At 48.7% G+C, this 27752-nt stretch overlaps 1 protein-coding gene across 9 annotated transcripts in view; it reads left to right on the top strand.

Moving 5' to 3' along the window:
• The window catches only part of COLQ (collagen like tail subunit of asymmetric acetylcholinesterase), a 71533-nt gene extending 48965 nt beyond the window's left edge, over positions 1-22568 (top strand). For 4 of the 9 annotated variants that reach the window (XM_009201754.4, XM_009201752.3, XM_031663763.1 and 1 more), the window contains 7 exons: positions 2344-2424; positions 6563-6668; positions 14436-14575; positions 16193-16312; positions 16752-16872; positions 18793-18895; positions 21010-22568. In XM_009201754.4, coding sequence (XP_009200018.1) covers positions 2344-2424; positions 6563-6668; positions 14436-14575; positions 16193-16312; positions 16752-16872; positions 18793-18895; positions 21010-21079 — 741 coding nt within the window. In that variant the 3' untranslated portion in view covers positions 21080-22568. Of the gene's footprint in view, positions 1-2343; positions 2425-6562; positions 6669-14435; positions 14576-16192; positions 16313-16751; positions 16873-18158; positions 18671-18766; positions 18898-21009 lie in introns of those variants that run through there. The other 5 variants (XM_003895141.5, XM_003895142.5, XR_002520555.2 and 2 more) reach the window with 4 other exon arrangements.
• Positions 22569-27752: the final 5184 nt, after the last annotated feature.

The following is a 27752-nucleotide window of genomic DNA, read 5'->3' as shown; positions in this document are numbered from 1 at the left end:
GTTTGTTTTTGCTTTTTTGCTTTTCCTACCTCTTAGAGGGCTGTAATGCACTCAGATCTGAGCCACAAGTGTCAAAGCCCCTCTCAGCACACAGGCCCCAGTGTAAGGCACAGGTGTCTTTAGCTTAAGGTCACTGTGCCTTATTGCAGTCCTTCTTCAAGGGCGGTGCACATACTGCCAGAAGGACACAAAAGTATTTGAACTGAAGACTGCTAACATTTTTTAATAGTTAAATTTTGTATTTAAATAGTTAAATATTGGCCAGGCATGGTGCCTCATGCCTATAATTCCAGCACTTTGGGAGGCCGAGGTGGGCAGATGGCTTGAGCCCAGGAGTTTGAGACTAGCCTGGGCAACATGGTGAAATCCCATTTCTACCAAGAAAAATATACAAAACATTAGCTGGACATGGTAGTGTGCACCTGTAGTGCCAGATACTTAGGAAGCTGAGGCGGGAGGATGGCCTGAGCCCAGGAGTCAAAGCTGCAGTAAGCCATGATTGCACCACTGCACTCCAGCCTGGGCCACAGAGGCAGACCCTGTCTCAATAAATAAATAAATAGTTAAATATTTAACGGATATCTTGCTTGGGACAAGACTTAATAAAAAAGGAGTCCATTTCAGGTAACTTAAAGAAAACTAATTATATAAGCAAATTAATGGAAATGTTAAAAGAGGAAAAACAGTTTTACTTAAAAATGTTTAGATTAGCTTTTCATTCAGGGTAACAGTGAACGTCAAAGAATAATAAATTACCGTAAAATTAAGTATGGCAGCTTCTCTGTCCTCTGCACCATTTACTAGACTTCCCATCTGAAGAGTTCTCTTCCCCTTTTATGACAGGCTGTTTTAAGATAGAGCTGATGTGATGACCACAATTAGGTCTTGGGAGAGAAATTAGATCAAGAAATTCCTGACTGCTTCCCAGCCAATGTAGAGAAGGGCCACACTTCCTTCTGACAATCCCTGAAAAAAAAAAAAAAAAGTGCTGCTTGTGCTGCTGTTTTCTTCCAGCCATAAAGACATCCCTGAGCCTCTCTAAACAGCCAGGGAAAAACTGCAAACATCTCCATGGCCATGTAGCATCCATCCTATCCTCTCACACTCTCCCATTCCCTAGAGAATGTTGAAGGATGCATGGGTTGGAAAGAAATCATAGATTTAAGGACAATTCTTGGTGAAACAAGACATTGGTGGCTTGGGTAGGGACACACTGGCTGAGTTGACAGATAATTTCAGAGCTTTACGCTTGATCCTTTCCATATACAGGTGTTCCCTGGAATTTTCTATTGTGTTATACCTCCTCTGACTGCCACGTGAAAAAGTGCCTGGGTGTTTTTTTGTTCTCTCTGAGTGGCTGGGCAGCTCTTCATGGGAACTGGCTGCTGACTAACACTCATGATTGCTATTGCTAAATTTTTCTTGTTGGCGGTGCATTCTGGGCTGTTGGGGGATTACTGGAGATAGGAATGAAGCGCCCTGTGGGTTCATGACCCAAAGAAACAGTAAGTGGGGCCGGAATCCATGTAGAAGAAAATGGGGAAGAAGGAGAGAAACTAAGATGGAGAAATGGGTTTTGTGAAATATTGGCCTTAAACTATGAAATTCTGCAATGAGTACATTGGGTTTTGATAGTTCAACATAGAGCTTTACAAACAGGAATACTGTTTCCATTGTTCTCCATGCCTTTTTCAATAATTATATTGAATATCTGAACATACGTTTGGAACGTCTCTGCCCACAAAAGAGCTTTCATCTAAATCAAATGGCAGTGAGCTGGAACTCAAACCAATGCTTACTAAGAGTGGGCCAGCACATAATCCTAAGTAAGAGTCATTAAATGAGTAGAAACTTCCCGAAGACGACAGTTGGCAAAACTGTGTCCAATCATTTAAAAGCTTCCAGATTTGAATTTGTGCTGAAAACAACACATAAGAAAACACAACATAAAATTGCGACTAGAAGGAAAGCATTTTTCCAGACAGCTTGTAGTAAGTAGCACAGGCATGCTGTGCTGGATGCCCCAGCCTCTCACTGCCTGTTCTGGGTGATGATTTGTCTCTCCTATTTGGCCATCAAAATGTGTGCTGCTCCACACCTGTCCCTCTCAGGTAACAGATAACCCACTTAGAATTACCTTCTTCCTTCCCTCCTCTTCCTTGAAAGACATGTCTGCCTTTCTCATGACTTCATCACTCTCCCAACCTTCCAGGACAGCCCAGTTGGCATAGATTCGGAATGATCAAGTAGACTGCCCTCATACTCTTGACTAGCTAGACCTGTGTAGATGTGCCCACTCCACATGCCCTAAGTCCTCTCTTGCTTCTCTTTCCTTCTTTCCAGGGTGAAATGGGTCCAAAAGGTGAACCTGGGATAGCAGGACACCGAGGACCCACGGGAAGACCAGGAAAACGAGGCAAGCAGGTAAGGATCCCAGGGCTTACCACGCGCCTGAGGTCAGAACTTCCTGACCTGGCTGTGTGTGGAGCGGCAGGCAGGTGGCTTTAATCAGAGATATTCTGTAGACCTAGACTCCAGTGTCCTCTGTGCTAGCAGACAGGAGCAGCACCACTTCCAGAAGCTGCTGGCATCTCTAGGCTAGCCATAGCTGGAAGTGGATGGGATAGGATGCTCCATTAGAACTGTGCCAAGGCCAGAAGCAAGAGTGGATATTTGGTTCATAAAAACAAGTCTGTCTTAACCAAAGCAGCTAGGAATGGAAGGCAGATATGGTCATTTACCCAGAAAACCTATTTTATGCTTCAATGTCCCAGACACAAATGAAGTTTTAAAGACGAACCTAGATATTTTCCTGTGTTAAGAGGTCTTCTGGGTCTCAACAATAGGGTGATTTTTCCCTACTCAGGTCTCCAATTTGTAAGTGACCTTTTTGCTTGGGTTTATTAACAATTTTAAGGCAATTGTTCATTCTGAACTCCCCCTGGTCAGAAAGCTCTTGTGTTAAGCCATGTGATGTGACATGACTGCTCTAGAGACAGCCTTGGCTGTCTTATATGTAATCCTGAGAGGTAAACATCTTTGGATGGAAGCTTTTTCCCTTCTTTTACTTATTTCCTTAGGCTATATCTGTGGTCCACAAACTTAATCTTACATCAAGATCACCTGGGGGTGGGGCCGGTGATTAAATACAGATGTACAGATTCCCCCACATCAGGTGCAATGGTTGTAGTTCCAAGCTTGCCACTCCTCGTCCCTCGCCTAGGCCTTATTTTCCAAAGACCATAATATAATTGACCTGGAATGAACTTTCAGCATGGGTTTGGTTATTTTTTTTAAGCTCCATGTGATTTTAATGTGCAGCCAGGGTTCAGAACCATAATAACACTATGAAGCCAATTCTGGTCTTTTCCCAATCAATTTAGAAAGAACACAGACTCCAACCTGGAAAATGGAGACTGCACAGTAACTTTCAGAGTTACAGTCTTCCAGTCCAGTTTCCAAACTTTGATCACGGGTAGCAGGGTCATGGTTTCACAATAATGCCACAGATACCAGTTTCTTAAAAGTAGGCTCAGATAAAAAAGGAAACAAAATGGGGGAGAAATCTTTTCTTGTATCACTTTATCCCATCCCAAGAATTCCATTAATAATATTTTAAGCTTGGGGTTCCAGAAGCTTCCTGGCTTCCTTCTGTCTTGGGCAGTGTTTGTCTTTTCCTAGTTCCCGGTAATAACCAAAGCCAGGAAGGCCATTTATTGAGCCTGCTGAAACTGATTCCATTGGAATCGTAAAAGCTACACCAAAACCACATCTGGGAGCTCAGAGAAGTTAGAGAAATGAGTCCAAGCTTTCGACAAGACATTGTGAACAACCCGAGGATGCTGCAAACCCTCCGTGTTGGTGTCGCTCCAGTTGGCAGATAGCAAGTTGTTAGCCTTAGAAGCCTGCTGCGGTACTTGTTTTTGTCATGAATTAATCTCCCAGCTTAGAGTCTTACATACCCTTTGTTGGCCAGCAGTGCTGAGAGTCTCTGAAAGTTATTGTTAAGTCAATCCAAAGCCAAAAATCAGAAATTCAGAAGGGATCTCAGATAGTGATTTCTGTGCCCGAAGGATTACAGAGACCACTTAATCCAGTCTCCTCAGGTTATTCACAAGGAAGCTGAGGGTCAGGGAGGTGGAGCTGCTTGCCCAAGACCCCTCCACGAAGTCAGCTTCAAAGCCAGGGTTAGAATCCAGGGAGTTGAGTTGAGACCAACTTCCCCCACATGACTTCTTCTCTCAGCTACCTTCATGCTTCAGGACTTGCCTTCGGGCAAGCCCAGGAAAGCAGCTGTTGACTTTATTATAAAAATTTTCTCGGTTGGGCGTGGCGACTCACGCCTATAATCCCAGCACTTTGGGAGGCTGAGGCACGAGGATCACCTGAGGTCAGGAGTTTGAGACCAGCCTGGCCAACATATAGTGAAACCCCGCCTCTACTAAAAAATACAAAAATTAGCTGGGCATGGTGGTGCACATGTCTAGTCCCAGCTACTTGGGAAGCTGAGGCAGGAGTCGCTTGAACCCAGGAGGCAGATGTTGCAGTGAGCTAAGATCACGCCACTGCACTCCAGCCTGGGTGACAGAGCAAGACTCCATCTCTCAAAAAAAAAAAAAAAATCTCCTGCCATGTCTGTTTAAAATGAAAAACAAAAAACAAAAACCTTCAGTAACTGAGAAACAATTTCCTTGAGAGAGATCACCCAACTTTGTGGCAAATAAGGAATAAAGAATGCCTTTCCTGGAAAGCTCTACTCAGTGATTCTTGCTGATAGAGATATGGCTCATTCTGAGCGATGGCCGATAAGAGGAATATTCCATTACTGCTGGTGTCAGAATGAAGGAGCATTTCCAGCTCCTTCAAACTTTGGCACTTCCTGTGCTCAGAGCCAGCTGACAAGGCCGTTAGAAAAACAAGCCTGAACTGTGGCTATATTAAGATGGTGTGACTTCCTTTGCCATCCTGGGACCCAGCTTGGTTACTGCAGGGAATGCTTCAGCTTGGGCTGAGGCTTAAGAACTCCCTCCATAAACATGAAATCAGAAATAAACTCTGACCTCACGGATCCCATATTCAGAGTTCAAGAACTCCTTGGACATTACCAAGAGGGCTCCCAGTGCCATGTGGACAAGGCGGCAGGTCACCTGTCACCGTTGTGGCTGGAAAGGAGTCCCAAGCATGCCTGCTCCCCAGATTTGAGAAATATTACATTTCATCAGGTGGGCAAGCCTGCCAAGGCGCAAGTGTCGTAAGAAGAACCAGGCCAAAAACGTCATGTGTCAATCACTGCTCTGATAAGGCCTGAGGCAAGAGCAGACAATTAGCAAATTGCTTAGGGGAAGAGTCAATAGCATGCACCAGCCTTGGTTTCAGGGTGACTCCTAAGGGCAACCCTGAGGGAGAACGAAGAGCCCAGTCTTTGCTCTTGATGCTCCCAGAATAGGCAGAAAAGAGGACACTCCATGTGGAACGGCTGTAGCCACAGGTGTACCCTTTTTAATAAACCAGGACTTGTTTAACTCTGTGAAACACATGGAACCAGGCCAGTTGCTGTGATAATTGGCTTACCCCACATAGCTCTTCGTTCTGTGCAAACCACATTTTCACCTCTGAGATCTTTGTTACTCTCACAACAAACCTATGTGGGTGTAAATTTACTGGCCCCATTTTTAAGATGACGAAACTGAGGTACAAAGCAGAGACATGAGTTACCCAGAGTCTCGAGGTCAAGGTGAAACCTCTGGATTTACAGATCAGCAAAGCTGCCTACCTTTGTGTTTCTAGCATCTTTGTCCTCCCTCATTTCATCTGGGGAAAGGAGGCGAGCTAGACAGATTCCAGCCCATAGGATGTGTATGTCTCATGGGGAGACATCAGTGAAATGACCACACAAATCATCCATATGCTGTGATCTGGAATAAATGCCATGAAGGAAACAGACTGAGTTGTGAGAGCTTATGGTGGGGTGAACTGACTCTGTCCAGGAAGGTCAGGGAAGGCTTTGCCATAGGGCGTTTGAGCTGAGAGCCAAAGGGTGAGTGACAGTTAACTAGGCTAGGGGGAAGGAGGAGATTTTGAGGCAGAGAGAAGGGTCTTGAGAAGGGGGATAATAGACACGGTGCCCTTGAAGACCAAAAAGGCCAAAAGGCTGGAATGAAGCTGGAAGGCCTGGCCATGCAAGGCTTCGCAGGCTGCGGTAAAGAGCTAAGTCTTTATCCTGAGTGCAATGGGAAGCCAATGAGTGAAAATAGCTCATTTCTAGGCCTATTTCCTCATCTGCCCGGGGCCTAGAGTAGATTTGTCTGATTCTTTTCAGCTGCCATGTACCACATTTGTAGGACAGAGCAAGAAGTAAGGTCTGCAAACTTGTAACCATCACTATCTCAAATGTCACTTGCCCTAAGCTTATTAAGAGCTTGATGGTCAAGACCTCTGGAGCTGCATCCCCCGCTGGTTAAGTGCTCCTTAAGTACAAGGTGATCTCTGATTTAGTGATAAATGGGGCAGGAAGCTTGCTATGTCGTGCTTTCATAACAGGCTCTGCCTTTCTCTCTGTCAGGGACAGAAAGGGGATAGTGGAGTTATGGGCCCACCCGGCAAGCCTGGGCCTTCTGGTCAACCTGGCCGTCCAGGCCCCCCAGGGCCCCCAGGCCCCCCATCTGCAGGTAAGAGCTACACTGCTTCACTTGATCCACTGTTGCAGTACTGGCCAGCCTCCCAGAGAGAACACAAGGAGATGCCAGCAGAGATGCCTTGTGTTTCAAGTTAGAAACTGCCAGAGGCACTCCAATATCTTTATAATTTCTCCACAATTTAGCTCATTCAACTTTTATGCAAGAGAGATAAATGCCATTCTGAATTTGTTTTAGCATTCTGAAGAACAAATAGAGGAAAGAAAAAAAGCACATTAATGATGTCATTTATACCTTAAGTGAAAAATAACAGGAACATATTTCATCAACGAATACCTTTTTCTAGATAAAAGTTTCATGGCTCCAAGCAGTTATCTTAAACCTAGAAGTAAAGGTGACATTGCAGGTTTTTCTATCTTACAGTGTTATACGAGAGTCCTTATTGGTTTGCAATGGATATAGAAAGAGGCCGGGCGTGGTGGCTCACGCCTGTTATTTCAGCACTTTGAGAGGCCTAGGTGGGCAGACCACTTGAGGTCAGGAGTTTGAGACCAGCCTGGCCAACCATGGCAAAAACCCTTCTCTACTAAAAATACAAAACTTAGCCTGGCGTGGGGGCACACAGCTGTAATCCCAGCTACTCTGAGGTTGAGGCAGAAGAATCGCTTGAACCTGGGAGGTGGAGGTTGCAGTGAGCTGAGATTGTGCCATCTTGAAACTCTGTCTCAAAAAAAAAAAAAAAAAGATACAGAAATAAATTACTAAAATGAAATTAAAAAATAAAAAGTTGGCCGGGCACGGTGACTCACGCCTGTAATTCCAGTACTTTGGGAGGCCGAGGTGGGCAGATCACGAGGTCAGGAGATCGAGACCATCCTGGCTAACAAGGTGAAATCCCGTCTCTACTAAAAACACAAAAAATTAGCCAGGTGTGGTGGCAGGCACCTGTAGTCCCAGCTACTCGGCAGGCTGAGGCAGGAGAGTGGCGTGAACCTGGGAGGCAGAGCTTGCAGTGAGACAAGATCACGCCACTGCACTCCAGCCTGGGCGAGAGAACGAGACTCTAAATAAATAAATTAATAATAAATAAATAAATAAAAATTAAAAGTCTGCTATTGAGAAGGGCATAGATATGCTGCTTCCTTGTTTGTTTTCGAGACAGAGCCTTGCTCTGTCACCCAGGCTGGAGTGCAGTGGTGGGATCTTGGCTCACTGCAACCTCTGCCTCCCGGGTTCAGGTGATTCTCCTGCCTCAGCCTCCTGAGTAGATGGGATTACAGGTGCCCGCCACCACACCTGGCTAATTCTTGTATTTTTAGTAGAGATGGGGTTTCACCATGTTGGTCAGGCTGGTCTCAAACTCCTGACCTCGTGATCTGCCCACCTTGGCCTCCCAAAGTGCTGGGATTACAGGTATGAGCCACCATGCCCAGCCGCTGCTTCCTTCTTTTACCTCATTCAATTTTATTAGCTAAGCCCTTTATGTCTTTCCCTTGTCAGCTCATGGTAGGGGCTTTCACAGCACATCAACTGTATAAAGACAGTATCAAGAAGATCATTTGTTGACTGCAACATTTTTTTGTCTTCAGTTATACAAAATGAATCCAAACAATTTTTATTCCAACTTTTTTCTGAAGAAAACGAAGACATTTATAATTCCATAGTGTATTCCCCCTCCTCCTGTGTTTATGGAAATACATTTGCAGCCACATCATGGGATGGGCAAGAAATGTCATATTTTGTTAGATCCTTTAAACTAAGTTAAATCTGGCTCTGAGAGTCCAACCTGCTAGGATGCCAAAACATTTAATTTAGGCATTATTAGGATTTTCACTACTCCTCCAACAACCACTAATGGGTTGGGCAAAGATCCTGGTGAATTATGGCAGAAAATTGTCAGGGAAGGTCCCTCCAACCTTTGGTCTACTCCATTCACCTCTGAAATAGAGTTGAAATAGAAATAGACTTGTCACCCAAGTCCCTGTGGTCCACAGATACCTGGTGGCTGCTGTTCCTATGCCATACGTGGGTATCAGAACATTTTCAAGGCTGGGAGTCCTGGTCCCCACAGTTCAACTGTCCAAGGAGCACCCCACAACCATTCTTTCTGAGACCTGTCTCTTCCCCAGGATACTCTCCTGTCCCTGTCTAGGAAGTCTCTCGTCTTCCATCCCTGACTCCCTCCTTCCTGATACTCCTCATATACCAGCACCCCAGTTAGGAGCTTTGTCCTTCAGGGAACAGAAGGCAGAAAGAAAAGTTTGCTTCCAATATTACCTGCTTTTAGCAAGGGCAAGAAAGCACAAACTCTTGCTACCTCCTTGAAATAGGGAGAGGAGGAAGGAAATACTGGGAGAACACACATTGATTAGTATGGGTAATAACTTATGTTTGTGGCACCTGTTTCCATGTTGTTAGTGGAATCAGATCTGAGATGCAACCCAGGCCACGTGCCCACACTCCATAATTCAGTTTTGGAATTGGCTGGATGCTCTGAATCAGGGTCCTTTCAACTAGTCCTCATACTCCATGGTCCTGGGAGGCAGGATGTCCCCCTGGAGTCCCATGACTATGAGCTACCAACCCCAGAGATTGAGAGCATGGCCTGAGGTCTGGGTTGTGCCTTCGGAAGGGACTCTCTTGGCCCCTGGGGTACCTAGGGGCTCACAAAACTGGGGAGTAGGCCGGGCGTGGTGGCTCACGCCTGTAATCCCAGCACTTTGGGAGGCCGAGGTGGGCAGATCACGAGGTCAGGAGATCGAGGCCATCTTGGTTAACATGGTGAAACCCCGTCTCTACTAAAAATACAAAAAATTAGCTGGGTGTGGTGGCGGGCGCCTGTAGTCCCAGCTACTTAGGAGGCTGAGGCAGGAGAATGGCGTGAACCCGGGAGGTGGAGCTTGCAGTGAGCCGAGATCATGCCACTGCACTCCAGCCTGGGCAACAGAGCGAGACTCCATCTCAAAAACAAAACAAAACAAAAAAATACTGAGGAGTAGTCCAGGGGCATGTGATGTGTGGATGCGTGGGAGGTCTGTAGTGGGCTGGGATCTTAATGGTCTCACTGTGTTTATCTCTGTGTAAAGACCAACCCTCACCTGACCTGAACTCTGGTTCCCTCCTGGGGCTGGGGGATGGATGAGAAGGGCTAGGCTGGAGCTGTCAGCAGCTCCTCGGTGCCCGCTGTTTCTCTTGTCTTGTCAGTATTCTGTGTATTGCAATCCTGTCCTCTCAGCAGGCCCCACAGAGTCATACTTTTTCTCCCTGGCCTTCCAGCTCCCTCTCTTCCACCCAGTATGCCCACCTCCCTCTCCCTCGACTACCCCAGCCTCTGCCCAATCACACCCTGCCCTCTACCCTTCAGAGGATGCCATCTATGGAGCTGGAGCTATTCCTGTGGTCTCTCTGGGTCCACATGGCCTGACATGGCACTCCTCTCACCTCCTGTCCATCCAACGAAATTCTCTCTTCCTTCGAAGTTCTTTTCAGTAAGGCCTTCCTTGGCCCCTAACAGGATAGATCACCTCCCCCACCCCGAGCCCTGGTCACATATTGCCTCTCTGTTATGGCCTCTCCATTGGTAACGTTTCTGCAGATGTGTTTCATCCTCTTGCTAGATCCTTGAGGGCAGTGTCAGCGGCTGAGTCAGCTTCACATCCCCAGTGGCACATGGTATGTGGGTGGATAGGGCTGCTTCCTGCAGGGGCTCCCAGGCAGGGGTTCCGTGGGTTCACAGTCCATCTCCTTAGGAGCCAAGCAGGATGGGGCCATCTCTTTGGACTGATGCCCCTGCCCCCAATTCCGTCCTTTGAGTCACTTCCTTTCTGAGGAGCCTTCCTGAGTGAGGGGGCTGAAGAGAGAAAAGAGAAGATGGGGCAATAAATAATCCTGCTCTTTGGAAAATTTTGGAGGGGTGGGGAGAGAGGGCGAAGAAGGAGTTAAAAAGAGCTATCCGGACAGGTGCAGTGGCTCACACCTGTAATCCCAGCACTTGGGGAGGCTGAGGTGGGCGAATCACTTGAGGTCAGAAGTTTGAGACCAGCCTGGCCAACATGGTGAAACCCCCATCTCTACTTAAAATACAAAAATTAGCTGGGCATGGTGGCGGGCACCTGTAATCCCAGCTACTCAGGAGGCTGAGGCAGGAGAATCGCTTGAACCTGGGAGGCGGAGGTCACAGTGAGCCAAGATCTCGCCACTGCACTGCAGCCTGGGCGACAGAGTGAGACTCTGTCTCATAAATAAATAAATCAATAAGTAAATAAGATATCCCTGTGTTTGGGACCAGCTGGATAATCATCCAGAGTTGGACTAGGCCCCCCAGATTCACTCCTGACATTACCTTTGACAGTCTGATAAAAGTCCCAAATTCACTCCTAGCGGGGAAAACAACTCTGTATAGCTACACCCAAGGTTTTGCACCCCGTTTCCCCGGGTTCCAGAACCCCTGCCCCAAGGCCATCATGAGATAGCCTCGGCCTCTGCAGACCACAGATTAAAACTCCCCTGGTCTAGTCCTACCCTCCTCTTAGAGATAAGAATCTTGAACCTCAAAGAGAAGTGATGCCTGCAAGGTCACAGCACTGACTGGGGGCCACCCTGGTCCAGAATCGGTCCATGACTCCTGTGAGTGTCAGCCAGGCGACCTCTAGAGGTGGTTGTGCTGGTTTCTCTGCCTTCTCTTAGATTCCCCTCTGCTGATCTTTTCCCACCGAGGCAGCCAATGGAAGTGGGAGGCTGCCTGGGCAAAGATGGAGAGCCGGGTCCTCTGGCTGCAGGGGGTGGGGATGAAACCCGGCCGAGACATGATCCCCCAGAGGTCAGGGTGGGGAAGTTCAGGTTGCTGTGTCCTTCAGTGTAGCCTGGCAGAAAACAGGCAGGGGTAATGGACACCCTCCAGCAACTGGGAGGAAGCTGCAGGGACACTGCAGTGGTGGCAGCAGGCTCCCTGCCGCGTCCTGTCAGGAGGTGACCTCAGTTTCTGGTGCCCAGTTCTGTGGGACTGGATGGTGCTGGGAGAGGTGGAAAGGGTGAAAGCTTTGTACTTACCTGAGTTAGAGGGAAAGAGGGGCTAAGAGGTGGGAAGGGAATAAAGGCAAAATGCCTTTAGGATGTAATTTGCAATAATCAAATTACAAATTTGGCTGAGTCCTTCCTGTACCCAGACAGAGTATAAGTGAATCAACGTGGTACCTGGGAATTGCTGGCTTCCTGAGAGCATCAGTATTCTTGGACGTTTGTCTTTTGAACAGCATAGTGTTAAGTCAAACATGAATTCAAATCTCAGCCTCACCATTCATCAGCAGCTAATGGGACAAACTCCTGACTGTCTCTCAGGCCACGGTTCTGGAGGAGTTGTTGGGGTCACAGAGCCTTCTGGAAGACTGCTGCAATCCCACCCTCATATTCTTGGTCACAGAGCTTTTCCACTTCAGTTTCCCCAAGTGGTTATTCCTAGGCTGGTGGACTCCCTGTCTCTCTGGGCTCTTCTGAAGATATCAGAACACACGCTGGAACTCTTCCTACAGAATTATATTTGTACTTCTTGTTAGAACAGACAAGCAGAGCTTAGGATAAGATGTTGGCACAGCTCCATTGCCCTCGTGCCATCAGCATTCTGATTGTAGGCATATGTGTCAACCCGCTCGGGAAGGTTCAGTCTCCTTCTCCGGCTGCAGTGGTTTCCCCGGGGTCCTGGCCGGATCTCTCCCCTGGGGTCATTTCATTTCCTGCCCTTCTGTATCTGTGAACTGTGTTCCCAGCCCCTGGCTACCGCAGATGTCATACTACCTGACACCAATGACTGGCTGGCCTCCAAACCCACCCCCTGCTATTTTCCCAGAAGAAGGGATCCTCACTTATTTTTCTTCTCAGTCCCCATCTTTTCTTCTCTTTCCTCACTTCCTGTTGGATGGCTCTTGCTCTGGTGCTTTTCTGCCAGCCAGAATGTGACTTTTGCCTTTTTCCGAAGACTGTTTCTCTCCAATTAGTCTGCATTCATTCATTCAATCATCAAACACTTTCCATGCCCCTACTTTGTGTAAGCCCTGGTGGATGAAAACAGGCACTAGCCCTGTCCTTGTGGAGCGACATTCTACTGGAGATCAACCTTGATGGAATAATTCTGCAGTATATAGAATCACAAACAAAGAGAAGTGCCGTGAAGAAAAGGCATAGGAAACCATGAAATTGTATCCCAGATATACATGACAGAGTCTGAGGATTCAAAAAGACCTCCTTCAGGAAGTGATGTTTGGACCCAGATCAGAAGGGAGTTGAGAGGCAGCTGGGGAGGGATGGAGGATGAAGGGAGGATGATCTGGCAGGGGAATGGCCCAGTTCTCAACCTTGATGCAAATTGGAATCATCTTGAGAGCTTTTAAAAATATGGATGCCTGACCAGGCGCGGTGGCTCTCACCTGTAATCCGAGCACTTTGGGAGGCTGAGGCAGGTGGATCACTTGAGTTCAGGAGTTCGAGACCAGCCTGGCCAACATAGTGAAACCCTGTCTCTACTAAAAACACAAAAATTAGCCAAACGTGATGGCATGTACCTGTAGTCGGAGGCAGAGGTTGCAGTGAGCTGAGATTACACCACTGCACTCTAGCCTGGGCAACAGAGTGAGACTTTGTCTCAAAAAAAAAAAAAAAAAAAAAGATGCCTTATACTAAAGTGGTTAAAAAAAACTTTTTTAAAAAATAAATAAGTAAAAGTATGGATGCTGCCCAGGTTCAGTTTAGTTTTCAGAAGTCTTGACAGAATTGGTTTGGGCATCATCAGAGCCTTTAAAAACCAAGGTACTGCCCTCACAGCTCTTCCGCATAGGTAGGGAGTACACCTTCTGATCACGTCTTTTCAAGACATGTCCTCACTTCTTCAGCACCAGGGGAGGGTAAATGGACTGGGCATATACTAACGTTCTATTTTCTTCCAGAAGAAATGAAAGAAACCCACACCCAGAAATTCCTCTGTAAAGATCCTACATTGGCCGGGCGAGGTGGCTCACGCCTGTAATCCCAGCACTTTGGGAGGCTGAGGCAGGCAGATCACTTGAGGTCAAGAGATCGAGACCAGCCTGGCCAACATGGCAAAACCCTGTCTCTACTAAAAATACAAAAATTAGCCAGGCATGGTGGCACACATCTGTAATCCCAGCTACACAGGAGGCTGAGGCAGGAGACTCGCTTGAACCTGGGAGGCAAAGGTTGCAGTGAACCAAGATCGTGCCACTGCACTCCAGCCTGGGCAACAGAGCAAGACCCCATTTCAAAAAAAAAAAAAAAAGATTCTATATATATGAAAAACAAAAGTTTTTTAAAATAATAAATGTTAACAGTCAATAATGTATTTGTCAGCAAGAAGCCCTCTGTTAATAATGGTCTAAACGAATAGGGCATTGTTTTTATCCAATAAAGAAATCCAGAGGCAGACAGTAATTGGCTTTGATTCAGCCTCTGACTGTCACTGTCAGGGCCCCAGGCCCCATGAGCCTTTCCTGCATGTTGGCTTATCTTCTCATGCTTGTGACTTCCTGGTTGCAACATGGCTGCTGCAACACCAGATGTCTTGCCTGTCTTCAAGGCAGGAAGGAGGGGCAAACTGTCTCCTACCAGCTATTTTTCTTCCCTTATCTCCTCCATGTCTTGGATCAAAAGCATCTCTTTGAACCTCTCCCTCAGGCGTTCCCTGAAATGCTGTGGACTTTAACCTTTTTTCTGTTGCAAAGGTCACTCACATCTCCCTGGGTTGTTTGGTCTTCTCTTCCTTGGCTCTAAACACAGCAGTCTGTTGCTTCCTAGGACAACTTATAATGGGACCCAAAGGGGAAAGAGGATTTCCCGGGCCTCCAGGAAGATGTCTTTGTGGACCCACTATGAATGTGAATAACCCTTCCTACGGGGAATCCGTGTATGGGCCCAGTTCCCCGCGAGTTCCTGTGGTAAGGCTTTCTGGGAGACGTCTGGGGTGGTTATCCATGAGGACCTCTCACCTGATCCTTAGGGGGCTTTGTGAAATCCTTTCAGTAAAACTTACTTTTTTTCATGACTCCGGGTACATGCTCATTATAGGAAATTGGAAAATAAGAGAAAATCAAAAGAGGAAAACCAAATTGCCCATTTGATTATGAGTTCATTTTGGGGTATTTTCTTTGTCTTATTAAAATCTAACTTTTATATGGTTGAGATTATATTGCATACAAACGTTGTACTTTTGGCCAGGCACGGTGGCTCACACCTGTAATCCCAGCACTTTGCGATACTAAGGCGGGCGGATAACAAGGTCAGGAGTTCGAGACCAGCCTGGCCAATATGGTGAAACCCCATCTCTACTTAAAAATATATAAAAAATTAGCAGGGTGTGGTGGTGCACACCTGTTGTCTCAGCTACTTGGGAGGCTGAGGCAAGAGAATCGCTTGAGCCCGGGAGGCAGAGGTTACAGTGAGCTGAGATCGCACCACTGTACTCCAGCCTGGGTGACAGAGCGAGACTCCATCTCTCAAAAAAAAAAAAAAAAAAAGTTGTACTTTGTTATCTTAGTTGAAATCCTGCCATGTTTCCACACTCTATAAATAACATTTTAAACTTTTTATTAGAGAAAATTTCAAATACATATAAAAGCAAAGCAAATAGTGTAATGAACCCCTATGTACCCTTCACTCAACTTTAATAATGATCAATTCATGGCGAGCCTGTGTCCTTGTTTTCTCTTTATGCCCACTCACTACTGCCCATCCTCTGTTGGATTATTTTGAAGTAAACCTTGGACATCAATTCATGATAATCATCCATCCAGTGTGGCTGTGCTACAATTTACTTAACCAGTGTTGGTGTTTAACCAACCTATTGCTTATTGGCCACCCCCAAGCTTTTTACTAATGTAAATAATACTGTAAAGAACATCTTTGAGTAGGATAATTTTAAGAATCACTTCCAGATGTCAAATTATTTGACTATATGACATTGTCTTTTAATTTAATCTTGGGAACATTTTAAATATTTAAAAATGTTAAATCCAAGGCTGGGTACGGTGGCTCATGCCTATAATCCCAGAACTTTGGGAGGCCAAGGTGGGCGGATCACCTTGAGGTCAGGAGCTTGCAACCAGCCTGGCCAACATGGCGAAACCCCGTCTTTACTAAAAATACAAAACTTGGCCAGGCGTGGTGGTGCACACCTGTAATCCCACCTACTCAGGAGGCTGAGGCAGGAGAATTGCTTGAACCCGGGAGGCAGAGGTTGCAGTGAGCCAAGATCGTGCCACTTCACTCCAGCCTGGGCAACAGTGCGAGACTCCGTCTCAAAAGAAAAGAAAAAAGAAAAAAAATGTTACATCCGAGTGAATATTTTAGTTTCAAACTTAGACATTAGGAACTGAATTGAGAAGGTGAGGGAATCAAGACACTGCTCTCACTTCAGAAGGAATGCTAGAGTGTAGTGTGCAAACTCCTCTTTCCACTGTTGAGCAGCCCGAGGATAGTCTGTTTCCTCCTCCGGCTTTTTCCCTGCCCCCTGCAGAAGTGTTTTCTGGAATCCTCACCAGTGTGTTCTCTGGCAGATTTTTGTGGTCAACAACCAGGAGGAGCTTGAGAGGCTGAACACCCAAAATGCCATTGCCTTTCGCAGAGACCAGAGATCTCTGTACTTCAAGGACAGCCTTGGCTGGCTCCCCATCCAGGTACCCCCAGGCCATCACCTCAGGACATACTCCCTGCCCAGGAGAGAGATGCATCCATTAAAGGAAGGGAAGGCCACCCCACTGGGCCTGGGGAGGGCTTTCTGTAGTCTGTCTGCATGGGAGGGCTGAGCATCCTCCCTCAAACTGTTTCTGAGCAGCCCTCCATTCCCCCACCCTGACCCCCAAATAGAAGCCCCTCTCTGAGTCAGGGTTCCAGGGGGTCTCCACATCCCTGCATGCCAGGTTGCTGTCTTGATCTGACCCAGCATTTAACCAGCTACAGAGCTCTGGGCGACAGGAAAGGAGTACCTTTCCCACCCCTGGGAGGAAGTCAAGGCATGCTCCAGCAGTGCCATCGGACCCAGAACAAATGACCTCCCTGCCTGCGGCTGCCTTGGTATGCCATGCTCCAGTTAATGCTGTGTGCTTCTTTGGCCAGCTGACCCCTTTCTATCCTGTGGATTACACTGCAGACCAGCGCGGCACCTGCGGGGATGGGCTCCTGCAGCCCGGGGAGGAGTGTGACGATGGTAACAGCGATGTGGGTGACGACTGCATCCGTGAGTGAGGCCCAGCCCAGGAGGACCTGAGGCCTGAACAACAGGGGGGTGGGACTTGGGGCCAGCCCTGGACACCAGCTGTGGTGCTTTGGGACCTTTCTAGAGCCAGAGAAGGGTGTACCCAGGCTGCCTTGTGCCACCCACCCCAGCCCCTGCTGCCCCAATTTCAGCCCATATGTTAACTCTTCCACCACCCAAGCACCTCACCAGGGGTGGATGTCAAGGATCCTGCCCCCAGTTAGGGCTTCTTTATCTCAAAATGTAGCCACCAGGTCCTCCCAGTCCTCCGTCTTAGCAAAACCCATGTTACAGGTGCAGAAGATAAAAGTGATGGGCTCTCACTTTGCATGGAGGAGTGAAAGGCGAAAGGGAGAGGCCAAGAATCTGAATGAGGGCTCAAGCTCTAGTAGCAAAGCCCTCCACAGGGGGAGCTGGGCCAGCCAGAGCTGCCATCAGCCTTGTGGGCTGCTGCCTTAACTGGTGGGCAGCAGGCTCTGGAGGGCTCGCTTTTGTTGTTGTTGTTGTTTTTTAATCAAGTAACAAAACCAGGAGGTGTGGTGGAAAGCATGAGCTTTAGAGTCAACAGACGTTGAATGCAGGCCCTGAGAAACACCAACCACCCTCAGGCTCCAGGCAGAGGCCACATGATGGGTGGGGTAATGGGGGGCAATTTACAGCTCTGAGCCTCACTTTCCTTGCCTGTAAAATGGGTATGATGTGCTGGCTGCTCAAGTCCCTAGAGATCCTGTGAGCTAATATGTGCAGGAATTATCTGGATATAGTAAGGGTTCAACCACCACTCCCTGAATTCATGTAGGGCTTGTGGTTTAAGCCCCTCCTCTGAAGAGCCAGGCTGGAGCTCAGGACTGTATGTGTGTGGATGCAAAGTCATGGTCCTTGTTCTTAAGAAGCTCAGGGGAGGCTGGGCACAGTGGCTTATGCCTGTAATCTCAACACTTTGGGAAGCTGAGGTTGGAGGATCACTTGAGCCCAGGAGTTCGAGACCAGCCTGGGCAACAGAGCAAGACCTAATCTCTACAAAAAAATTAAAAATTAAAAAAATTAGCCATGCCTGGTGGTGCGCAGTTGGATGTTGAGGTGAGAGGATGATTTGAGCCCAGGGGTTCAAGGCTGCAGTGAGCTGCAATTGCACCACTACACTCCAGGCTGGGAGACAGAGCGAGACCCTGTCTCAAAAAAAAAGTTCAGGGGAAGGATGACAGGGCAAAGTGGGTGGTGGGAGATGCTGCTGACTGTCTCAGTGTGGCCGAACTGTCTCCTGACAGCTCCAGGGATGGCATCCCCGAGAAGGCTGGCCCTGCCCAGAGTCCCTTCTGCCTCTGGTGTACAGTGTCAAATAGGAGCTCTCACAGTGGGAAGGAACTAATGGACTCTGCCCGCCCTGTGAAAACGAAGCTGGGGTCCATACTCCAACACCCTCCCATCGTGTGAGAGCAGAGGTCTTTGCTGAAGATCATGTGGCTCCCCAGGGACACAAGGCTGGGCTCACCAGTGTCACGCAGAAGCTCTCTGTTGACAGATGAGAGTCACCACGCACCCTCACTGGGGCTCAGCAGTCTCCCAGCCCTCACTCCTGGGACCTCACAGTGGCTTTATGAGGTGGAGGTCATGTCAGTGTCCCAGTTTTGCAGATAACGACCTGGAGTCTCCCCACCCCTCAGCTAGTAAGTGGTCAGGTGGGGCCAGAGCCAGGGTCTCCTTCTTCTTGTCCCATGGCACATCAGTGTGGGACCAGAGCCTGAGGGCAGTCCCTGGAGGAGTGTGAAGCTTAATGGAGGTCAGTTCCTTAAGGGGTGCAGCACTTAGGGTGGATCCCTTGGGCTGCATGGTCCTTACAAGCTGAGGCAAGCCTGTCGCCTCTGCTCCTTCTCAGGACTGCACCTCCTTATGTCCCCTCAGGCTGTCACCGTGCCTACTGTGGAGATGGTCACCGGCATGAGGGTGTGGAGGACTGTGACGGCTCTGACTTTGGCTACCTGACGTGTGAGACCTATCTCCCTGGGTAGGGATGACTCCTCTCCCTCTCTCTCCTCCCTCTCTCTCCCTCCCTCCTCTTTGCTTTCCTTCTTTCCTTCACAAATATTTTGAGTGCCTCTCCACTTTGTGGTGCCTTCTAGACACTGAGGTATGGTGACGAATGACACAGCACGTGCTCCCTGCCCACCACGTGCCCTCTTGGTCAGCACTGCCTGCATGCCACTGAGGCTGAGCCACGGCACCCACAGCCACCTGCTCTGTCCGAGGCCCAGAGGGGAGCTGTGGTCTCTGTGCTCAGCTGCTGCCATGTATGAGCAGCCCCCAAACCCAGTGGTCACCATGACTGCTTAGTCTCCTGGGCTGTGAGCCGAGGTGGGAAGCCCAGTGGAGAGTAAAGGTCTCAGGGCATTTCCAAGAATCGACGTGTCTACCTAACCTGACTTCCCTGGAACACCCTCAGGCATGCCTGTGACTGCAAGTGAGATCAAATCAGTCTTTATATCTAATTTTGCAAGCTCGTGGCCCCTCCAGGAAAGTACTCCCTCCAAGGACCCCTCTAGTTATTTCTGAGAATCCTCAGCGGCCATTTATGTTGCTCAGGACAAGTATTCTAGTGTCCTGGCTCCACGCTGGCACCTGCCAAACCAACTGAGGGCCACCGCCCCATGAGGTGCTGATTCCATGCCCAGATTGTAACCGCTGGGCTCCTTCCAAGGTGCAGAAGGTACATGTCCCCCCAGTCCTTACAGAACCAGAGTTGTACAAAGTTCTCAGGAAAATGGGGAGGCCGTTCCTTCCCACCCAGGCCATGCCCTGCTCTCCCCTGGGTTCCAGAGTGGATCTACTGGTGCCTCTGATCTCTTCTGTCCTTGAGTCCAGTCTCTTCAGCGTTTTCTCCCATCACATTTCCTCTTGTAGACTCGGACCCGGGCCCTTGGCAGGGCTGGGGAGCCATGCCTGTCTTTCCATTGCCCGCTCTCTGCTCTCTCTTCCAAGGGGGTCTCCTAACACTCGCATATTAGTATGTTCAACCAGGCTGCGAAAACTACAGACCTGTAGTCTCCCCCGACTCCAAGCCTGTTTAGGCTTGGCCCCCCACTCCATGCATGTGTCTGTGTGCAGTGCTCCCCTCCCTGAACGAAGGAAGGCCCGTGACAGGCCTCTGCCAGAGAGTTGGCTCTTCATGGCTCCACAGAGACAAATGAGTATAGACGATCAGATATGGAGTGCAGGATCGAGTAGAGCCCAGGGCTCCCCCACGCTCACTGTGGTTACACAGCTACACCCCAGAAGCCTCCCAGGGATGCTTGTGACTGTGCCTGTGAGGTTTAATTAACACCCTGTCTCGGATGATCATCCGGGCTACAGAGGTATAAGCTGCACTGTCCAATATGGTAGCCCCCACTCACAGGCCGCTGTTCAAATGTAAAGTAATTATAAGTAAACTTAAAATGTGGTTACTCAGGCCAGGTACTGTGACTCACGCCTGTAATCCCAGACCTTTGGGAGGCCGAGGTGGGCAGGTCACCTGAGGTTGGGAGTTCGGCACCACCCTGGTGAACATGGTGAAATCCCGCCTCTACTAAAAATATAAAAATTAGCTGGGCTTGGTGGTAATCGCCTGTAATCCCAGGTACTCAGGAAGCTGAGGCAGGCCTGGGAGGCGGAGGTTTCAGTGAGCCGAAATCATACCACTGCACTCCAGCCTGGGGACAGAGCAACACTCTGTCTCAAAAACAACAACAACAAAAAATGCAGTTATTCAGTCACAGTAGCTATATTTCAGGAGCTCAATAGTCATATCTGGCCAGTGGCTTCACAGATACAGGACATTTTTGTCCGTAGGGTGCATTGTAACAACAGTACTGGAAACCTTTCAGGCCTTGAGAAGGGGGTGATTCCCTCATAGATGCTCTGCTAAGAGCAGGGCGACCACCTCCTTCCACCCAGGCCCCTAGCTGGAGCTCAAGGCAAAAATCCCAGAGACATGATTCAACTCCCCCAGGCCTCTCACTCCAAATGAGAATGGGAAAAGTTTTTATAGAACCACTGACCCTTGGCCACTGTTTGATGAGGTTTGACTGGGAATCACCAGCATATAAGAGGTGGCCTTTTAGAACGTGTCTTTGCCTCCCTCAGGTCATATGGAGACCTGCGATGCACCCAGTACTGCTACATCGACTCCACGCCCTGCCGCTACTTCACCTGAGGGCCGTGAGGTGGCCTGCGCCCCACAGAACTGGCAGCAGCTTCTCCACCGTCATCAAACTGGCCGTGTCCTGGCCCCGTCTCCACCCACCTTTGTGTGACAAAAACAAGGACAAATTCCTGCTACTAAGACATGCTGTTAACTCAGTCTGACTGGAAGAATTTAGGACCACTGCATCCTGTCTTAATCCAAGGTACTGGAAAACCTTCCACATGCCCAGCCTGAGACCTGTTCCCCATCGCTACCATCCGGCCGAACAACCGGCTACCATGCTCTTCCTCTTCGGGAATGCCGCTGACCCAGGCCGTGGACTTGGCTGAGCACTGTTAGACACACATAGACCTGCAGGCTGTTTTAGTACGTTTTGATCTCTTTGGGGAATCTGGAGTACAGGCCTCTCCGCCCCTGACCTCCGAAACGAGCAGGCACTCTCACTCACCCTGGGCAGCTTGCTGTCGGGTCTCTCTAGGCCTATGAACCACAAAGCAGGGAAGTGGGCACATTCTCTCAGGGTGGCCCACAGCTTTGAACCTGCCACAGGACCCCAGCCCAGCCTGACGTGGATGTGGCTGCCCAGAAAGAGACTTAACTGTGAAAAAGTACTGAGAACCCACCTGACCCAGGCTTGCCCCAAGCAGAGGAGAGAGAAGACGCTCCTCTTCTCAGTGTTTCCCAAAGGGATGGCTCTTGTGGTTCAGAATCTCCGGCACCATCTTGACCTCTTGGCTCTCTCTGCACTTTGAACCTGTCTCGAAAATGTCCCTCAGGTCCATTTCCTGTCCAGAAGACTCACGAGGACTGTGTGACCTGCACAAGGCCACACCTGGGCAGGCTGTTGCTATCTCCTTGGTCCTTAGGCAGATACTTCCCTGGGTCCCCCATCTAGGGCCAGCTGCAGAGGGCTTCTCTCTAGGCAGAGCGTTCCTGGCCGGAGCTCTACCTCCTTGCCTCCTGCTGACCCCGACAGCGTCCCGTGGCATTTCTTTCCTGTCTGCATATTGCATAGCCTTGTCCTCCTGTGTGCCTGAGCTCCTCCCTTTTCAATAAGATTATTAGTCCTGCATGTCTGTGAGCTGCCTTTCATCACCATTTTTCCTGAGTGGGGCTTAATTTTATTTTGGAAAGATATCTCCAAGATGAGGTCCACCCCCACAGCAGCAGATCTCAAGTAGAAATTGCCCATTTGTTACCAGCTGGGGGGACACCCCTGGGTTTTTGTACAAAGCTATTTGATGAGCCTGAGCCTTGGGGACTCAGCAGGCTGGAGCTTGGGGCCTGGTGGACCATCACCTGGTGTCTGTAAGTGGACCCAGTCTCCCACAGGTGATATCAACCTGAGGGGGGCATCTTTAGAGGCAGGCACATGGGCAGCCCTGTTCCCTTCGCCTCTACTGCAAGGCCTGGGGAGATGTTGTTTTCATGCTGCTTCCACCATCACACTGGGGTTTCCGGAGGGGAAATAAAAAAATAAAGGCAGTTCATTTCCCCGCTGTGGCTCTCTCTTCCGTTGGGGGTTATGGGGGGCAGTGTCTCAGCATTGCCAGATGGAGTGAGGAGTCTAAAATCAAATCTGCTTCCCAAACTCTGTGGAGGGTTCTGGAATGTGGAAGCATTCCAGCTGCCTCAGGCAAAAGGGAGGAAACAGATCCAGAGAGGTCATGGACTTGCCCGAGGTCACAAAACCTAGTCTTGCTAGGCCAGCCCTGTCCTCAGCCCTAGTTTTCCGACCTTGTTTAGGATGGAATGGAGGGCTAGTACTACTCCTGGACCTGGCCAAGAGAGGCCCTGTCCTGGGTCCCAAGGCTGGAGGGCGCCACCCTGGCCCTCCTCTGTCCATTACCCTCTCCACAGGGCGAGGTGTCTATGTGGCCAAAGTGACACACCCTTTGGAGCTTGCACGCCCCACTCCTAGACCATGCTCCAGGTACCTGGGAAACCACAGTTCCCCACCCAAGTGGTCTTGAGCCTGCTTCCTGGACCTGCAGCCCTCTTGCCCATGTCTCTCCTCCTGAGTGTGACCTGTACACATGTAGGCCTGGGGGTGACCAGCAAAAAGTTGTTTGTAGGAATTATAGATGGGGCTTGGAATGTGGGCTGGGGTTTCCTCATGGACACACATGAGGCCCTTCTTAGTGTGGGATGGGCCAGGGGTAAAAACAAGGGGATCTGGCTGTGGGCTGGACCCTCCTCTTCTCTTGCTACCACAGGACTTTGTGGAATCTAAAATTCCAAATTCAAACCTGGTCTTCCATTCTTTATGAAAGTATCCTTTTTGAGGGAAGCAGAACATATTGAATCATTTAGTTGGGAGTGGTGGTATGTGCCTGTAGTCCCAGCTATTTGGGAAGCTGTGGCAAGACATCACTTAAGTCCAGGAATTTGTATTCGTCCGTTTTCATGATGCTGACATACCTGAGACTGGGCAGTTTACCAAAGAAAGAGGTTTCATTGGATTTACAGTTCCACGTGGCTGGGGAAGCCTCACAGTCATGGCAGAAGTCACATCTTACATGGATGGCAGCAAGCAAAGAGAGAGAATGAGAAAGAGTTTGTGCAGGGGAACTCCTCCTTTTAACACCATCAGATCTCGAGACTTGTTCACTATCATGAGAACAGCACGGGAAAGACTTGCCCCCATGATTCAGTTACCTCCCACCGGGTCCCTCCCACAACATGTGGGAATTGAAGATGAGGTTTTGGGTGGGGACACAGCCAAACCATATCAGGTGGCATGTGCCTGTAGGCCCAGCTACTTGGGAGGCTGTGGAGAGAGGATCACTTGAGTCCAGGAATTCAAGGCCAGCCTGGGCAACACAGTGAGACCCTCCCCCAACTCCACCTCTAAAAAAAAAAAAGCAAAACAACAAAAATAGTCTGTTATTTGACTATAATGTAAATACCTAGACATTTGGTATGTGAGTGTCCATATATACTCTTTCCTGGACCCTGAAATATTAGGGATGGGCCTAGGGATCATGCCAGCACTTTGATAGGCCAAGATGGGTGAATCGCTTGAGCCCAGGAGTTCGAGATCAGCCTGGGCAACATGCCGAAACCCCATCTCTATAAAAATCAGCAGGGTGGGGTGGCGTGCACCTGCAGTCCCACCTACTTGGGAGGCTGAGGCAGGAGGATCACTTGGGCCCAGTAGGTTGAGGCTACAGTGAGCCATGATCACGCCACTGGACTCCAGCTATTTCAAGGGACGGTTCTGAAAGGCTCAGGACATGAAAGGATTCAAAGTCACATGTTTTAAGAATATGTGTAATAGTAGTAATTCTGGCCCTTTGGCATTTTGAAATTGAAAGATGAGAGATTGCGGAAGATGGGCAGCTCCCAGCCCTTCCTTGAAATCCTAACTGTGAGGTAGGGAGCTGGTTCAGAAGTGGGTGTGCTGCCCAGGGAGCCACAGAGTTGGTATCCAAGAGCTCATCTGTGCCAAGTAAATGTGTCCTGAGATAATCTGCTGGTCCAGGAGGAAGTTGGGGTGCTACTATGAATGTAGAGGGAAGAACACTGAACAGGGGGTACAGGTATCTGGTTGATCACTTCTCATGATCTCAATTTCCTCATCTGAAAAAGACTTTCAATAAAGGCTGAGTTTTCTTCCAACTCTAACAGATTGTGGGTGTGATGCCTGCCCTTCAGCTTTGACAGAACATACCCTAGGAGCAGAATGGATTCCCTTAGCTGCTCCTGAGGCTGTCACGTGGGGTGGCTTAGAGTAAGACAGGGGCTCAGAGATGCAGTTGGTCACCAAAGAAGGCTATGCCAGTCCATATGCTTTCATTGGCAAGAACAGAAAATCCAATCTGAATACCACAAGGTGGTATTTATTGGTTCATATAACCAAAAGTCCACTGTGGTGGGGTGGAGATCAGGCATGGTTCAGTCAAAGTCATCATTCTATTCCTCTGCTATCCTCTCAACTATTTGAACCTTTCCATTAATTTGATCCTTAGGGTGGATCCTTAGGGTGTTGACTGCTGCAGTTTCAAGCTTACATCTGCACCCTGCAAAATCCAGAGGAAGAGACAATGCGTATTCCAGTGGCTCTCAAGAAACTCCTTTCCAGGCAGGCATGGTGGCTCATGCCTGTAATCCCAGCACTTTGAGAAGCTAAGGTGGGTGAATCGCTTGAGCCCAGGAGTTCGAGATCAGCCTGAGCAACATGGCGAAACCCTATCTCTATAAAAAATCAGCTGGGTGGGGTGGCGTGCACCTGCAGTCCCACCTACTTGGGAGGCTGAGGCAGGAGGATCACTTGGGCCCAGTAGGTTGAGGCTACAGTGAGCCATGATCACACCACTGGACTCCAGCCTGGGTGACTGAGTGAGACCCTTTCTCAAAAAAAAAAAAAGAAAAGAAAAGAAAAGAAAGAAAACGTCTTTTCTTGAACTCCCCAGCAAACCAAGGAGGCTCATAGCCTGTTTCTGAACCAATTTCTATTGGTCAGGAGAATGGCACTTGCTGACGAATGAAGGCTGGGTTTCTGAACCCATGGAGACAAAGGTTATAAGAATTTAGGACCACTGCATCCTGTCTTAATCCAAAGTACTGGAAAACCTTCCACATGCCCAACCTGGGAAACTGTTCCCCATCACTACCATCCGGCTAAACAACTGGCTACAGTGCTCTTCTTCTTCTGGAATGTTGCTGACGCAGGCCATGGGCTTGGCTTAGCACTGTTAGACACATTACTCTTAGCCTGTCCCCTGGAGATTCTCCAGAAGCACAGAGGCTACATGGGGGTGACTTCTGGACCAAATATTGGGGAGTACAAATTGGGGGAATGGGTGCTGAGCACACATAATGTCCATTCCACTGGTTATCTGGTTTTGCTTCTCCTTTTGGCAGGAATAGGTGCTGAGTTGCTTGAGGCAAACACTTGGGAACACTGCTCACACAATACCCACAAGGCTACTGGTTGATTTTTTTTTCTTTGAGATGGAGTCTCACTCTGTTGCCCAGGCTGGAGTGCAGTGGCACAATCTTGGCTCACTGCAACCTCTGCCTCCCAGGTTCAAGCGATTCTCCTGCCTCAGCCTCCTGAGTAGCTGGAATTATAGGTACATGCCACCACGTCTGGCTAATTTTTTATTTTTAGTAGATATGGGGTTTTGTCATGTTGGCCAGGTTGGTATTGAACTCCTGACCTCAAATGATCCGCCTGCCTTGGTCTCCCAAAGTGCTGGGATTACATACATGAGCCACCGTGCCCGGCCTTCTGGTCAAGTCTTTTAATTATTTTTGTTGTTGTTGTTAGAGATTGAGTCTCACTACGTTTTCCAGGGTGGTCTCAAACTCTTGGCCTCAAGCGATCCTCCCACCTCCACCTCCCGAAGTACTGGGATTTCAGGCCTGGTTGATTTTGACAGGTCCACTCACAGAGACTGACTTCTCACGGCGTGCCATGGGTCAAGAAAGATGTGGTGTAGTTTGTGAAAAAAGCAGAAGATTGGATTCACACATCTGAATTTGAAACCTGGCTCTGCCACAAACTCGCTGTTTAATTAACCCGCTTAATTTACTTAACTTCTCTGAGTCTCTGTTTTCTCACCTCTAAATGGGGAATAATAGAATAGTAGTACCTTATTTCAAGGTTGTGGTGAATTGTAGTGATAACATGGTTTAAGGCCGGGTGTGGTGGCTTATGCCTGAATCCCAACACTGAGAGGCCAAGGTGGGCAGATCACCTGAGGTCAGGAGTTCAAGATCAGCCTGGCCAATATGGTGAAACACCCAACTCCACTAAAAATATAAAAATTAGCCAGGTGTAGTGGTGCACGCCTGTAATCCCAGCTACTGGGGAGGCTGAAGCATGAGAATCACTTGAACCCAGGAGTCAGAAGTTGCAGGGAGCCGAGATCATGCCACGGTACTCCAGCCTGGGTGACAGAGTGAGACTCTTGTCTCAAAAAAAAAAAAGAAAAGAAAAGAAAGAAAAAGAAGCTGTTTAGGAAGTGTTGGATTTTATTTGTCATTATCATTATTTAGTGGCTCAGGCCAAATCAATCACCTCTTTGGGGATTTAGGGGTATTCACAAAGTTTCACGGTGATTTTTTTCAGGTGGCGGGAGTAACAAAGCAAGGCTAGAGATGTCACTGGAAAGAAAGCAGTAGTCACTCAAAAAAAGGAATGGTTGGCTGGACGCAGTGGCTCATGTCTGTAATCCCAGCACTTTGGGAGGCCAAGGTGGGTGGATCACCTGAGGTCAGGAGTTTGAGACTAGCCTGGCCAACATGGTGAAACCTCGTATCTACTAAAAATACAAAAAGCTTAGCTGGGTGTGGTGGCAGGCACCCGTAATCCCAGCTACTCGGGAGGCTGAGGCAGGAGAATCATTTGAACCCGCCAGGCAGAGATTGTAGTAAGCCTCATGCATTGCACTCCAGCCTGGGCGACAGAGCAAGACTCCCTTTCAAGGGGGAAAAAAAAAGGAATGGTTATGACATTTTTCAATTGCAGCAGTGTGGGAGAAATATTCCTCCTGTTAATGTTGCAGCTGGCTTTCTGAGTGTCAGCTATGACAGTCTGAGGCATGGTAGGGGCACACAGCTGACTTACTCTATCTGGACTGATTTTTTTACTTTCAGGACTGGACTGGTTTTGATGCTTTCACGCATAACAGAAGCTCAAGCTCTGCTCAGCTGACCCCGAAGGATCCAGCCT

This window comes from Papio anubis, chromosome 2 (assembly GCF_008728515.1).
Source record: "Papio anubis isolate 15944 chromosome 2, Panubis1.0, whole genome shotgun sequence".
Lineage (NCBI taxonomy): Eukaryota > Metazoa > Chordata > Mammalia > Primates > Cercopithecidae > Papio > Papio anubis.
Note: the sequence above shows the minus strand (reverse complement) of the source record. Positions and strands in the feature narration are given on the sequence as shown.